Below are 15,981 nucleotides of genomic sequence, written 5' to 3' on the forward strand. Positions count from 1 at the left end.
AACGTCAGATATTTAATGAAAATGATCGCTAAGTTTCTCCAACTCTTCAGGGATATTGATGTTAATTACATTTCAGTTCTTTTGGCTTGATTGATGTACATCTTCAACGCTGACATTGGATGCCATTCTCTTGTTTATCACGAACTTCTCCGACTGATAATTTGTTTCTCATTATTATTTTAACGCATTGGATATAAGCCTAATTTTCTATATTGTTGATGTGGCCACAAATGGGTATATACAAGAAATTGTTCACAGGTAACAGCTATTTATATATTTGATAGATATCTACAACTTTATTATATTATGTGATTATAAACAACTCAATAAAACACATGTTCACCTATAAAAAATCAGAATAAATACAATCAAACCCATACTATTGTACTTATATAGCAAAAAAATGTTTTAACATAACTGCTCTACGCGAAACCATCTGCTGCATGGTTAATTGCAGATTTCAATTGCTACTTCAAGAACCACTTGAAATTTGAGAATTTTAATTAGGTTAGATCGTATGCCTGTTTACATTTCATCGAATATTTCAACGGACATATCTTATGTTTGTTTTTAGTATATCGAACAATTTCTGACACTAATAAGGTACTTCACCTTGTTTGTAAACGTTTGTTAATCAGTATTGATTCATACGAAAACACAAGATAAACAATACAAAAGAATAAAAAACGATTATCGATAACGCATCATTGTTAGGCACTCTAAATTTTGTATCTCGTTGATTTTATCATATTTATCAAATTGTATGACTAAAAAACATTATTACAAAATTTGTCATTTCTTTTTAAAAAAAATTAGAGAAAAATAAAATTACCAGAGATTTTTCCGTATTCTTGAAATGTCCTGTTTACGATAGTGTCGAATTTCGGCTAATGTTTACAAAACCCGAACCAGATCCCTTCGAAAATCGATGTAAATATTTAGAAAGTCGTTAAAAAACGTAGGAAGCACTTAAAGCTTCGTAAGCTTATTGGTTTCCATTTTGGTAAAAGGAATTGAGGTTTAACTATTTCCACAATGTGAAAGCTATAAGAAGAGGTTATAGCTCGCACGCTATGTCTTCTTCCACGCTGAAAACAATGGGGAATTATTATTAACGCGTAGATCGATAGTTTTGATAATGGGCTTGTGTAGGTGGCATAATAAGAAACGTGTATTATTAATTATAAGACGCCCAGGAGAATTATTTTCTATGTGCAGATGGTTCTGCATCAGATAGTGGCTGGCAATGTTTCAACTGACGGCAACAAATAACTTGCAGTTTCTTGTAGTGGATTAAACTAATAATTTCGTGCGATTCCCGTTTTATTCTCGAAACACTCTAATTATCAGAACTCGTTGTCTCCCAACAATTTATATTAAGAGTGTATTTAAAAAAATTAAATCAAGAAAATCTTCTCATACACTATGTTCAAAAAGGGCGACTTATTCTGTTTGTAAATCCAAGTATTTTAGAAATAATAAAAATCCTAAAATCTAGGCTAGGCTTTCGGATATAGAGGCAGGAAGATAAAATACAAAATAATATTAAAAAATTAAAAAGAAATACAAAAAATAATAAAAAAAGTTTAATTTATTGATTTTTAATTTATTAATTTTAATTTTAAAGGCCTGGTTTAAAATAATATGGATAAAATTCAACGAGCTCAACGTTTAGAGTTACCGAAAAATTAAATACATTAAATACAATAAATTAAATCAAATTTTATTAGTTTTTTCTAATATTTATTAACTGGTACATGCAATATAAATGCTTGATTTATTTTATATATATACGCTTGAATATGAAGAACGTCGCGATGATATACGATTCCATTTGAAAATCGAAGTCAGACAATGCAAACCATTCTCGGGTAATTCGAGTGCGTCAACAGTCAGTCTGCGACACCGGATCCCCCAGGCCTTTATCGGCTTTCAGCGCCGACCATTTCCCAAGCAACCTCATTCATTCGAACGTATAAACCAGATGACTCCACCGCAATACCCCCTTAAGAAAAAAGAGAATTATTTATAACTCATTGGCGCATGTATCGTGTTCTGATTTGTATAATGTTTCTGACATCCTATTCTGTTTTTTTTTTCATGAATTGGTTATGCGCTCTAAATAGATCTCGTTGGATTTTTCTAATCCGTGAAAATTTTTGTAATAATTCATTTAAAACAGTGCGGTAGAAAGTTCGCTCTAATTATGTTCAGATAATTAATAGAAAGGGGAGACCGACGAGATCGGACTTATAGAGTGAGCGTGAACCGTTCTTCTCGCGACTCGAGCCAAGGCCCAACGGTTGCTAGCCAAGGGCCTCGATACCATCGATGGTCCAACCAATCCTCTGTCTCGATGGCGTCGTTCCCTCCAAACCCGCCACCTGTTGATCGTCTGCAACGAACGATGACTGGCAAGTTCATCGAACCAATGCACTTTACGGCTCCTGGCCAAGGGTACGGGCGCGCTCTGGTGTTGATACAGCGGCACGACTCTTACCGAATATCCTCAAACTCCTTTAATTTTGATCGATTTCAACACAAAATTGTTAATGAAATTATTAGAAAAAATAAACATATTTCATTCATTCAGTTTTTTTTATTAATTAGACTTTCTAATTTTTGATCTCGTTGGATTTTTTTACTTTGTTTTGAGTCATTAAATCTTGGACTTTTTTTTAAAAACTGTTCGTAAGTTTTCTAAAATAATTAACACCTTATAACTAATTTTTTCATATATGGCTGACTTATACGTGATGATTTTTATCTTTTCCAACTCTTGTCGAATATCTTCAATCCCCTTTAATTTTGATTGATTTTATTGAGATAATTTTTGTGACAACAGAAAAATAGTAATTAAATTATTAGAGAAAAAACGCGAATTTCATTTTTTTAAATAATAAAACGTTCTAAATTTTTGATCTCGTTTGATTTTATTTTTCCTTTTTTTCTTGGCTTTGAGTCAGTAGGTCTTGGACGTTTTTTAAAACTATTCGAAAGTTTTCGAAACTAATTAACACCTTGTAACTAATTGTCAAGTAAATGTCCTGTTATTGCAGTATTTCGAAATATGTTAATATTTTTAAGTTCGTTGGCATTTTTTACGTATATGGAATGACCGCTAATATATGAAGTTTTTGTCTTTTCTTCTACTTTTTGAATCAAGACATAAAACATTTTTAAGACACCCTTATGTTTCTTTTGTTGTTATTTAAAATTTTATATCTCTGACAAATATATCTTATATAAGATATATAATATCGTCTAAATATTCTTCGTGGCTTGATACAGTGGCCCTCTATGCTCCCTTTTTAAGTTAACGTACTCTAAATCGTTGATCTCGTTAGATTTTTTTTATGATAGTATCATCTCTCCATTGTTAATTCCTAGCTTTCTGTCTTAAGGCAAATGATTAAAAATGTTTACGTATATAGAGAAAATGTTTCGATGCTCTTCTGATAACGGTACCAGTACTAAGCCGATATGGATTATCCCACATGTTTCAATTTTATTATCCTCTTAGCGCAAATAATCGACTTGGTCATAAATTAGTCATGCCTCGCGAATATATGATGCTATTCCGGCTTTTCGATTACATCAAACAATGATATTAGATAAAATACGTGCAGAAACATGAGTTTACCTTCGATATACAAAATATTTCGCTGTTATTTTATAATTATCGTTGATGTAGTTGATCTCTGTAGTTCCCGAGGCTGTTTTGATAATTAAAATATGAAGTAAACTACAATAAAGAGGTAAAAAGTTAATAAGTAAGTTTCTGAAATAATTATTTTAAAATCCAACGACATCAAAGATTTAGAGTGTCATATTTATTTATGCACCTGATAAATTTGAAATCAATATTAATACGGATTGTATTTAAGGATTAATGAAAAACGAGGGATTAATAATAACAAATTATAATTCATTAAAATTGATGGTTATTGTGTGCCCTAAAAATAAAAATTAGCGATATATTTCTTAAAATATTAATAAATTTTAATTGAGTAGCACAAATTCACTTCATTATGACTCGTTGAAATGTTGATATTTTAATATTACGTTGCTAATTACAGGTTATAAAGATCATAGTTCTGTTCCAGATGTCAATTAGTAGATTCTTTAATGAAATAGTAGAATGTTTCGTACAAAACCGAGGAAAAAAAAGAAAGTGGTGGCGTTTTTCTGCCTATGTGAAACCAATATGAAATAGAAAACTCTACCAATTGGAGCATATGGCCGCCGTATATCTCTTATTTCAGTGAAAGAAACTGACGATTCGCCCTAGTTACTTGCAACGTACATCAGCATACCGTACTTTTTTCCATCGACATTTGATGGAAGAAAGAGCATAAATTTAATGCGAATAGAATATTTTTATTACTTAAAATTTTTATATTTATTTTAACAACGAATTCCAACGAGCTCAAATTTTTAGAGTTGCCAAAGGATAAATATATAAAAACTAATTTAATTATTATTTATATTATTTATTATATAAATTATTGGTTTATATATTATAGTATTATAGTTCAGTGCCACTTCGTCGACTATTTATCAAGTTATCCGATTATGCAGCATTAAAATTCGATCGGGTATCGAGATCATTAGCCGGTTTCTTTTAATTGGCAAGAAAGATTAACATTGATTGCTTTCTAATTATTCTAATCAATTTGCATGGTATGCATTAGATATTTGTGATGGATAATTTGATCAGAAGAAGCGTATCTTGGTATTTGATCGGTATAATTTAATATTATATGTCGTATCTGTGTCATTGCTTGGATTTATATACATACATTTATTATATATACATATATTTTATATAATTGAAAAGGGATTTATTGAGAAAAGTTGGTACAATAAAAAATACGAATAAAAGTTCTTTTAGGGTTTGGCATTGGCATCAAGATCGTCGTTTTTAAATCGTTGAAATCAAAAGCGGTTATTGAGATATGATGGAGCAGCATCACCATAAGGAGCTCAAAGTGTCCGATGGCCATAGGCAGCAAATTTCTCTATTTATCTCTAATTAATCTTTAAATTGGACAACAGAAGTAATAGATGTCGACAATGCAATTTTAATTGAATAACTCAATAATACTTGATTAATTCAGCAAATCATATAATTAATTTCATTTATATTGTCTAAATGTTAGACGACATTTGTTCAATATTTAAGATGTCGATGTTCAAGATGAATTTAACGTCTGTTTTTATTGTTATAGATAATACCGAGCGGATCAGTGGCCGACTAGTGGATCTAGCCAAATTCCAAGGCTCCACAGATAACATCTCCGTGATAGTGGTCTTCTTGAAAGACCCGCACAAGATAGCAGCGGAGGCCCACCGTTGGGCCACCAGGAACCTTTCACAATCAACCGAAAAGATGGACACCGAACTGGACAACGCCAATAATCCCTTCACCAACTCCAACGGCACCATTAAAAACCTGGAAACGGACAACATACACCTCCAGAAGAACAACGATGGACTCCTCTTAAACCTGACCGATAACTTCAAATCATCAGGTGAACACACTTTCGCCAATACCATGTTTATTGAGTGGGGAAAATTCATTTCGATTTTTTTTTTATAAATTGAACCAAGTCTTATTTGAAGACGGCTTATACCATTCAGAATTTTTCTGGCAACTGGAACAAATGGTAGTCAAACGGACCAAGATCAGTGCTATACGATGTATACGTTAAAACTTCACAGCCAATCTCCCTCTGCTTTTTAGCGAGGCACCAAAGCTATATGTGCTGTAGTTTTGTTTCAATTGCGTTAGTTGTTGACAGTAAGGAATGTAATGAATGGTTTTAGCATGCTCATGAAACAATTCCTTCCCAACCCTCATTAGTATCAATGTGGGATTTGAAGATCTTTCTGAAGCTTCTCCAGGCTTTGACCACTATCTTTTTCACACATTATTACCGTACATGATCCAGTTTGGATCTCTGATAATCACTTGTTTCAAAAATGACTCGATTTCTTTTTCTTTCATAAAAGGAAACTTGTATAAACATAAAGGAAACCCAAAGTAACGAGTTTGTTTTAATATCTAGCTTTATGTGGATGGTTCAAAACTGTTTTATGACCGATTTCCAGTTCTGTAATGATAACGCGAGATGAAATGTACCGATCTACCTCGATGTTTTATAGACTTTTCAACGTAATTTTCAGAATGAATATGAACAAGGAATTTCTGAGTCTAATATTTACTTAAACATTTACCTCCAAGTCAGAATATGACGAAAGAAATTTAAAGAAAAAAAAACCGAAATAACTTTTTCTCCGGCCTTATATTCTTCCTGACACGTTGTTCTTATTTAGGTGAAGATTTTTTTGCGAGTGAGAAATCCAATGGCACCAAACGATCAACATCAGACATCAACTCGGACGACGATCTGGGCCCGGAAACCAACATAGATTCCGTCGATGACGCCTTCTCGCCCGTGGAGAAGACGAATTCGTTCGGATTCGGTTTCAGTAAAGGCCTGGACAGCAGCATCCTTGAACAGTGCATCAATGACGAGCTAAAGAACCTCCAGGAGAAATCCGATAACAATAACCCACTGAATGAGCAGTTTCTCAATAAAGCAGAGGCTGACGACAGCAAGGACGATTTAGGGGATGATGATGGAGACGAGCGAGTTGACGAAAGTTCCCGTGTCAGTCCCACTAATGAACCTGGTAAGTACTGTGATGATTTTTTGTTGTTGCTCATTTTGGCCGTAATATATATACTAGAGATTTTAATTAATTTCGAAATTCTTGAGAATATTTATGATTTTAACAGGTCAATTGAAAAGTCCGCGGCCTACCAGAGTAAAACACATTTTTTTGGCAAAATTAGTTTTTTTTATTCAATATAATTCCCTTCAAGGGTGATACACTAATTATAGCGACCCTCCAACTTTTCGATACCATTTTTGTAGTATGATTTGTCCTTTGCTTCAAAATAGGCCTCAGTTTCGGCGATCACCTCTTCATTCGACGAAAATTTCTTCCCAGCGAGCATTCTTTTGAAATCTGAAAACAGGAAATAGTCGCTGGGAGCCACATCTGAATAATACGATGGATGAGGAAGCACTTCGAAGCCCAATTGTTGGATTTTTGGCATCGTTTTCACTGACTTGTGACACGGTGCGTTGTCTTGGTGAAACAGCACTTTCTTTTTCTTCAAATGCAGCCGTTTTTTTGTCGATTTCGGCCTTCAAACGATCCAATAACGCTATGTAATAGTCGCTGTTGTTGGTCCTTCCTTTTTCAAGGTAGTCAATGAAAATTATTCCATACGCATCCCAAAATACAGACGCCATAATCTTGCCTGTCGACTGTTGTGTTTTCCCACGCTTTGTAACGGATTCATCGTGTCCAGTCCACTCAGATGACTGTCTATTGGACTTCGGAGTCAAATAATGGAGCCATGTTGCATCCATTGTCACATATCGGCGCAAAAACTCGGGTTTATTACGCTTGATTATCTTCAAACACTGCTCCGAATCATCAACTCGTCGTTGTTTTTAGTTAAAAGTGAGCTCGCGCGGAACCCCCTTTGCACAGAGCTTTCTCATACGCAAATATTCGTGAACGATATGATGTACACGTTAACTTGATATCTTTAGAGTGTCTGCTATTTCATTCTATTTCAATTTACGATCATTCAAAATTATTTTGTGGATTTTTTAATATTTTCGTCGGTAACAATCTCTTTTGGGCGTCCACTGCGTTGACCGTTTTCGGTGCTCATTTCACCGCGTCTAAACTTAGCATACCAATCCTTGATTATTTATTTTCCTAGAGCAGTGTCTGGACACTCGGCATCAAGCCAAGTTTCTTCTTCAACTGTATTTTTTCCCTTCAAAAAGCAATATTTTATCAACACGCAAAATTCCTTTTGTCCATTTTTTCACTATAACAAAAGTTGCTTCACTCAAAATGCTATAATTCACAAACTAATCATCCGACATCTTTCAAATTTATACACACATCTTTTGAGGGTTAGGGCTAACTAACAGACATATTTATTTTTTTCAGATTTAATTGTAGTAGCGCCATCTATGTGTCAGACCGTGGACTTTTCAATTGACTTGTTATTGTGATAAATATGATGAATGTTTCCGTTATCATTAAAAAATAAAAGAATATGACAAAGATACATTTTTGTTAGCTTTTTATTGATTAATGTTTTGTGATTATTTATAATAACTACAATTGAAATGTGATTGTTTCTTTTTTAATAGCATATATTATCATATATGATATAATAACATATATTATATAGTGTTTATAGGTTAGAGTTATAACCTATAAACTATTGCTGTCAAGAATGTTGCATACGTCTGCCAACCGGACGACTTTTGACAGGCTCATTCGTTTACGTGTTCGAACTAATCAGACAGCATTGTGTTTCTTTTTAACTAGAATAAAATGAGAATGAAAATATTGTCTGAGATTCTAAAGCGAATTTGCAAATTACGGTAGGCAATACATTAAACATCTTGACGTATGTACAGAAAAACTTTGAATTGACTATATATATCATAATTGAGATATTTTCACTATAACCGATATTTTTCAATTATATAGCTCATAACTGAACAGTACTATTATTCATCCAAAGTTTTCAATCGCAAGCGTTGACTATAACAACACTTTTTTTAAATTAAATAGGAAACATACAATCTCCAGTAGTTTGTTGGGTCATAATTCGACATTTTCGAAGCTGTTGAAAGCTGTGAAACGCTTGAGGGATGGGATTGTAAGATAATTGACCATCGTGAGCTATCCTGGCCCGACTAAACCGTTAATTCGACTCTCTACAGTCTAGAACTGGCACTCGGTCACTGGCATCGTCTTGACACGACAAAAATTGACGGAAACTGTCGAGGTAGTTTTGATGCATCCACCATATTACCCAGACTTAGCACCGTCCAGCTACCATCTGTTCGGAAAACAGTGGAAAACTCTCTTGATGATGTGGAATTGGTTTCAAAAGACACTCGTCAATTTGACTCGGTTTTTATTCCAATAATCTTCTACAGAAAGTCCTATAGTTGCAAAAATATGGTTTTATCTGGTACATATATCATTGATTAGTATTTGAAATGTATATGAATTAGATTCGCTTTTAAAAAGACGAGAAGACAACGAAATTATTTTTTCCAAATCCTTCTAAATTAATTCCCGGCCCTGGTGGACGTCTTTTTCGTTCGTTTTTTAAATGATCTGACGGTTTTAGTATTTATGGCAGGGGATGGGAAGGACGAAGGCAAAAAAGGCGCCCAGTAGGGGATGAACATGACAGTTGTTAGATTGGATTTTTAGCTCTAGTGATAAAAAATTAAATTACGATTTTTTTGTTTGATGAGGGTGATATAGATTACTGCGACAAAGGAAGATGAAATAGGTTGAATAAAAAATAATTGCAATTAAATCATAATCGTTAGCAACCTTGTGGATAAAATGTAGGTGATTAAAAACAAGAATATCTTCAGAAACAATCCTTTATTCAAAATATAAGCAGCGATAATATCGTTGCAAAATAAAAATGTCACAAATATATTTTTAAATTTAAATAATTTTAATATTTTGGAGCAAAGAGGTCAGTCAGACATACGATATCACTAATATATATATAGCTACTGTTTATATTAAACTATATGCGCTTTAAAAATAAACGTGTAATATGGCAAGTCATTGATAACCCTTGATGGTTATTTTTGGCGCCTTATTCCATTTTATCACCTTTGTTGTGTAACAAATTAGAAACAAAAAAGAAATGATTAAGACATATTTTGCATGAGCCTTCTATGATTACCATTTTCAACTTTAACTCATTTATAACTTGATAGGTGATAGGTCAGTTCTGTCTCCTAATTCTGTCAATTCATTTCTTTGATTATTTCACCTTCACTATTTTGACATACGTAAGTTAATTAGCTTCGGTAGATTTGTGTTTTATTTTCTATTCAGGTGTGTTTTTCAGGCAACACAAAACTATATAGTTTTACTCATTCTTACTCTCTGAATCGTTATCATACACCTGCGACTTCAAAAAGCTAATCAAGAAAAATCTAGTGGGGTTAAATAACACCATTTTGGCGACTAACCAACGTCAGCCCAAATTGTCCAAATCAAGCCGGTCGTCCCGGTCCATATCGATCGTAGCTATAAATCTTCTGGCTTTCTAGTTTGGTTGGCGTATATTGTAACTTATATTTCGAAAAAATCGGTATTGTCAGATTTGGATTAATGTATTTCATTTTGTGTATATTTTGTATTTTATTTAAATTTCTTGGTTGTTTGTTCATGCTGATTTCCAACCACTAAGACTCCACCATTTAATGGATCTAGAACCAACGAAGTTTTGCTCGCTATAAATCTATGTATAACTCCCTTGATAAAGTTCCCAAGCTTCCTTTTCTTCAGCATTATGCAGAATTCTCTAAGTTAACATGTCTGCAGCTCAACCAAGATGACCAACCTTACTTAACTTTAGCATTTAAGCATTTAAGGCAGAGCTTCTCTGTTCATTAGTTTGACATAGTTTTTCATTAAACCTAATCGGATATGCGGAGATAAAGTATAAATAAGGAACTCACTAAAAATTTAAAAATAATCAAACTTAGATTTTTAATACAACCAAAAAAAAACATTGTAGAATAAAATATGTGCATAATAATCGTTGAAATAATTAATTAAAAATAATCAAAAGCCTTATTTAATCTATCTACTACACCTATTTTATATTCTACTATATACACAATTTAGCTTAATACCTACCTAAATCTATTTATCTATTTACAATATTATTTTAACTACTACAAATTGACTACTTTGAATTGCGGAACTCAAACAGTTATATTAATTTAGATTTGTTGGTAATTTAAATTTTTGTATCTGTCACAAAATTATGTTATTAGTTTTGAACTCTTTGGGCTCGGCACCGACTTGAAAGTGATCATTTGGTATTAGCTTTAGGTGGGTATTAAGCTAAATTGTGTGTATATAGTAGAATATAAAATACGTGTAGTAGATAGGTCAAATAAGTTTTTTGTTTATTTTTATTTAGTTATTGCAACCATTATTATGTACATATCTTATTTTAAATTTTTTTTGTGTAAAAATCTAGGTTTGATTATTTTTTACTTTTTAGTGAGTTCCTTATTTATTTTTTGTAGTCAGTTATATTTTATTTTTCTCTTTTTAGTGTTGTATAAATATACGCCACTAGATCGAGCAGAAATAGTGACAATATTTATTTAATTTTTTTCGTCTAAATTGATAATGAACGATGAAGTCTATTTTCTTCTTAGTGGCAACGTCAATAAATAGAACAGTCGGTTTTGGGGAACACAGAATCCTCAACTAATTCATACAACATCATTGCATCCACTAAAAACAACCATATAGTGTGGTATTCATGCTGGAAACATCATTGGTCCCTCTTGAAAATGACCAAGATGTTGTAGTTGCTGTTACTGCTGAACGGTACCAAGACATAATTCGAAATTTTCTTGTGCTTGAAATGGACAAGAGACAAGGACTAGAGGACCTATGGTTTCAGCAAGATGGGGCCACAGCACACAGCTCGTTCAACAATTCAATTATTGAATAACATTTTTCCACGAAGAGTAATTTCGCAAAGTGGCTATTTAGTCTAGCCAGCCAAATCTCCGGAGTTAACAGCACCAGACTTTTTCTTATGGGGTTTTTTAAATTCAAAAGTTTATGTGGATAAGCCCCAAACGATCCAACATCTTAAAGACAGTATTCGTCACGAAATTGAAGAAATCCATCCTCAGAAGTTGCACGATGTCATGACAAATGCCTTAAAAAGAGCCGAAAGTTGCATAGCGAATCGCGGTCACCATTTAGCCGATATAATTTTTCAATCATAACGAAAAAATAAATGTTATGACCAAATAAACTTTTTATAAAAACCAAACTTAGTTATCTTTTCTTTGAGCAAAGTTGTTGGCAATCAAAATTTTAGCGGGGCTTTTGCTCCACATTGTACATATAACGCGGCTATTTTGGCGTAACGAACAAGTTTTAAGACTGATATCAGTAGAATAAAATTTCATATGTATCAAATCATAATATTTCACACTTACTAGAAAATTCTACTATAAAAACTGGAAAACATTTACCGACACGCTTGGTATATACCTCAACAAAATGACACATAATTAAACGTAAACTATAATGACAGGGTTTTAATATGAACATAGTTGGAACAAAGTTGGATGACGTGGAATAAGTTACACTAGTATTCCCACCCCCCAGCCATTGCTACCCTAAAATCCTATATATACCGAGCCGAAGAAAAGTACGAATGTGTGTATGTATTGCGAAGTGTGAAAAAAAGTTCCTGATGCAATTGTCACGTCCTATGTCAGCCAAATCGCTTAGGGGATATAAAAGGGTAACCACCCTTTCATACGCGACCCTCGCAGTATTACGTGGAAGGACGGACGACGAAGGGACAATCGGGAGGGATAAGGGTCGTTGTATTGTCTTTTTATAATCCAATTATTTGACCTTTAATTTATACGTATTCGCAATTGTCTTTTGTTTCAGTGCTAGGACGTTAAATATTTTTAAGACCCCACCATTTTTTCCGAGTTTCATTTTTTGAAAACTTTACTTGGATAAGAATAGAAAAATAATTGGTTATAATTTATTTATTAGGCTTATAATATAATTTAAAAGGATTTACAACAAACGGTGTTACTGTGTACTCACTAACAGACTTCGCTTTTCAGTATGTGTAATTTCGTTAAATCATGAACAAAACACTATTTTAGTGTGTTAAAAATGTCTGAGTTTGTACCGAGTAAATTGCGTTTGCGGGAAGTTTTACTTGTTTACTTCAGTTTCAAGAAAAAGGCGGAAGAATATTATCGAAGGTTCTATGAAGGTTTGGCAACTCTGCTCCATCGATTTCAACATGTGAATACTGGTTTCGGCATTTTAAAACTGTTGATTTTGACACCGAATGCAATTATACCAAGACAAAGATTTGTAGGCATTACTCGATGACGATCCCTATAAAATGCAAGAAGAATATGCAACATTGTTGGGAGTGATACAATAAAATATTCCTAATAGCTTGAAAAGCGGGGGAATGCTCCAATAGCTTTGGTTTTTTGCATCGTATTGTTACTAGTGATGATAAGTGGATCCATAACGATAATTCAAAGCAAAATATATTATGGGAACAACCTGGTCATGCATCACTATCAACGGAAAACCCGAATGTTCATGGCTTCAAGCCAATGCTCTGTATTTGGTGGTATTGGCTTGGTACTATGAGCTGCTAAAGCCTAATGAAGTATCAATGGATATCGCTATTGACTACAGTTAATTCGTTGATGAATTATGTTCAATATTCTTCAATAATGTTGGTGACAACGCTCGAGCACATGTTGCAAAACAAGTGAAAACATACTTGGAAACATTAAAATGGGAAGTGCTACTCCATCCTCCATATTATTCAGACTCTGCTCCTTCTGATTACTACTTGTTCTGATATATGAGTACCTGTTTGAGCAGCGGTTTACTTTTTGTGAAGATACTAAAAAATGGGTCGATTCGTAGATAACCTCAAGAGATACATCGTTCTTTCGGCATGGAATCCGTAAATTGCCTGAAAGATGGGAAAAAGAGTGCATCAAACAACTTAGTTTGACTTTTGGCGATGAAGCTCCATCAAAAACCACCGTGTATCGCTGGTTTAGTGAATTCAATTGGTTCGCTGTCCGACGAGTTTCGTGAAGGTCGTCCAAAATCGGCTGTTGTGCTAGAAAACATCGATGCCGTATACGAAATAATTAAGCAAGATCGTCATGTCACCTATTGTGAGATTGAGGCATCCCTAAGCATTAGTTCCACCAACATATATGCGATTTTATATGAACACTTCGCTGTGCGAAAGTTATGTTCGCGTTGGACCCCACACAATTTGACAATCGCTCAAAAATAGGCTCCTGTCGATTGGTGCAAAGAAATGCTTAAGAAATTTAATCGCGGTGCTTCGAAGGACGTTTATAAAATCGTGACCGGTGACGAATCATCGATATATTCGTATGAGTCCGAAAATAAGCAGCAGTCGACTGTATGGGTGTTCTAAGATGAACCAAATCCAACAATAGTTGTTCGCGTACGAGGCACTTCAAAGAAAATGGAGGTCTGTTTCTTCGGAAAAACTGGTCATATTACAACAGTGCCTCTAGGTGATCGTAGAACAGTAAATTCTGATTGGTACACAACCATTTGTTTGCCAGAAGTGTTCGGTGAAATAAGGAAAACAAACAAGAGACGCCGGATTGTTCTTCATCATGACAATGCGAGCTCTCAAACAAGGAACTATTTGTGCAAAACATCGAATTGATGGGTCACCTGCCGCACAGCCCTGATTTGGCACCCAATGACTTCTTTTTGTTCCCATCCGTGAAGAATAAACTGTGTGGTCAACGATTTTCCGAAGAAGCTATTAAAGCGTTGAAAAATCATGTTTTGAAGATACCTCATTCGGAATGGAATAAATGCTTTGAAAATTGGTTTAAGCGTACGCAAAAGTGTATCGATCATCGTGACGAGTACTTTGAAAAACAATAAAAATATATATGCACAGCTTAACTATTTGTTTTATAACTATAGTGACCCTTGTATAATATAATATGGGTGTTGGTCACCAAGAAAAATATCGATATATCGTTGTCGAAATATATTAAACCCTTACAATTAAGTACCAAAATATATTAAGCATTTAAAATAAAGTACCAATTTAAACAATTTATAAACAATTATTAAATGGTTTTTTATAATGTTTAAGAAATATAGTTAATTTTTTTGAAAAAATATCGATATATCGATATTTTTCTGCATCCCTATATAGCGTAATTTTTAAAGGATTAAATAAACAGCAAGATAAAAGTACATAAAGGCGTGTATAACTCTTAACACCTACACGACAGTTGCAACTTCTCGGCCAAAAGCCGGAATGACAAAAAGACGACCGCGAGGCAAGATGGCGACGAAGCGAGCGAGCCACTCTCATCTGTAATCTTATTTTAAGTCGTGATGTCGCAGTTAGTGAACCCCCAAAGTATTACTTACACAGGACCAAACTCAGTTGTTGAGTTTTTCAAACTAAGTTTCAACAATTGTAATAAATAATCAGAAAAATATTGATTGATAATTACTAGCAGTCCCATAAGTAGCGTTGCTGCAGCTAAGGTATACTTTAAATTACATTATAGTAAACTATTCAATACGGTCAAATTATTATTTACGAATAAAGACGAGAGCGTTTATAGCCGGTATTAAAATCAACAGGATTGAGATTTGAACTTGAGGTCAAAATGTATAAACGATTTATAAAAAATTTCCTAGAGTTGATATTAAGCACAAATCAACATGAAATTTTGCTTGTTATATTCGATTAATTTTTGGATTCAATGGATTTTCCAATTCTGAACAGCAAATGGACATTGTTTGGCCTTGAGACTTCAGAAGGGTATCGTAGATGCTGACGGTATCATTGGAATACGTGGCAACAGGACCACTCCTCCACTCCAGTGGTTGCTGCAGGAATTTCTGATTCGATAATCTTTTTGATCCCCTAGCGTATACCGTTGCACAATCGATGTGGATTGAAATTACGCAGAAGAATAATACGTGAACCAATGTTCGACCCAAAATTATGTGGTGGCATTCCGCGTTTATCTAGGCATCACATGGCCTGGCAACAACCATTGTATCTGGAAGTTAATTTTATTAATATCATGATTTTTGGCTGCCAAAACAGCCCAATTACTGAGCCAATTAGAATACAAATAATTATTTTGTATGCCTGGGAAGATACTGTGAATTAATTAATTATTTGCGTAAACGACACTGCAGATATTGTCTGGCAGTTTGATACGTTGCATACATTTTAGCATAAATGAAACGTTTGGTCTT

General features: G+C 33.8%; 1 protein-coding gene across 2 annotated transcripts in view; it reads left to right on the top strand.

Annotated features, from left to right (window-relative positions):
- LOC143199457 (uncharacterized) overlaps positions 1 to 15,981 on the top strand; it is a 231,340-nt gene that overhangs the window by 188,479 nt on the left and 26,880 nt on the right. For both annotated transcript variants that reach the window (XM_076409293.1, XM_076409294.1), the window contains exons 8-9: positions 5,232 to 5,534; positions 6,340 to 6,699. In XM_076409293.1, the coding sequence (XP_076265408.1) occupies positions 5,232 to 5,534; positions 6,340 to 6,699 (663 nt within the window). The remainder of the gene's footprint in view (positions 1 to 5,231; positions 5,535 to 6,339; positions 6,700 to 15,981) is intronic.

Source organism: Rhynchophorus ferrugineus, unplaced genomic scaffold (assembly GCF_030347505.1).
Source record: "Rhynchophorus ferrugineus isolate W39M unplaced genomic scaffold, kcgeb_rfMv2 rfM7, whole genome shotgun sequence".
NCBI classification, from domain to species: domain Eukaryota; kingdom Metazoa; phylum Arthropoda; class Insecta; order Coleoptera; family Curculionidae; genus Rhynchophorus; species Rhynchophorus ferrugineus.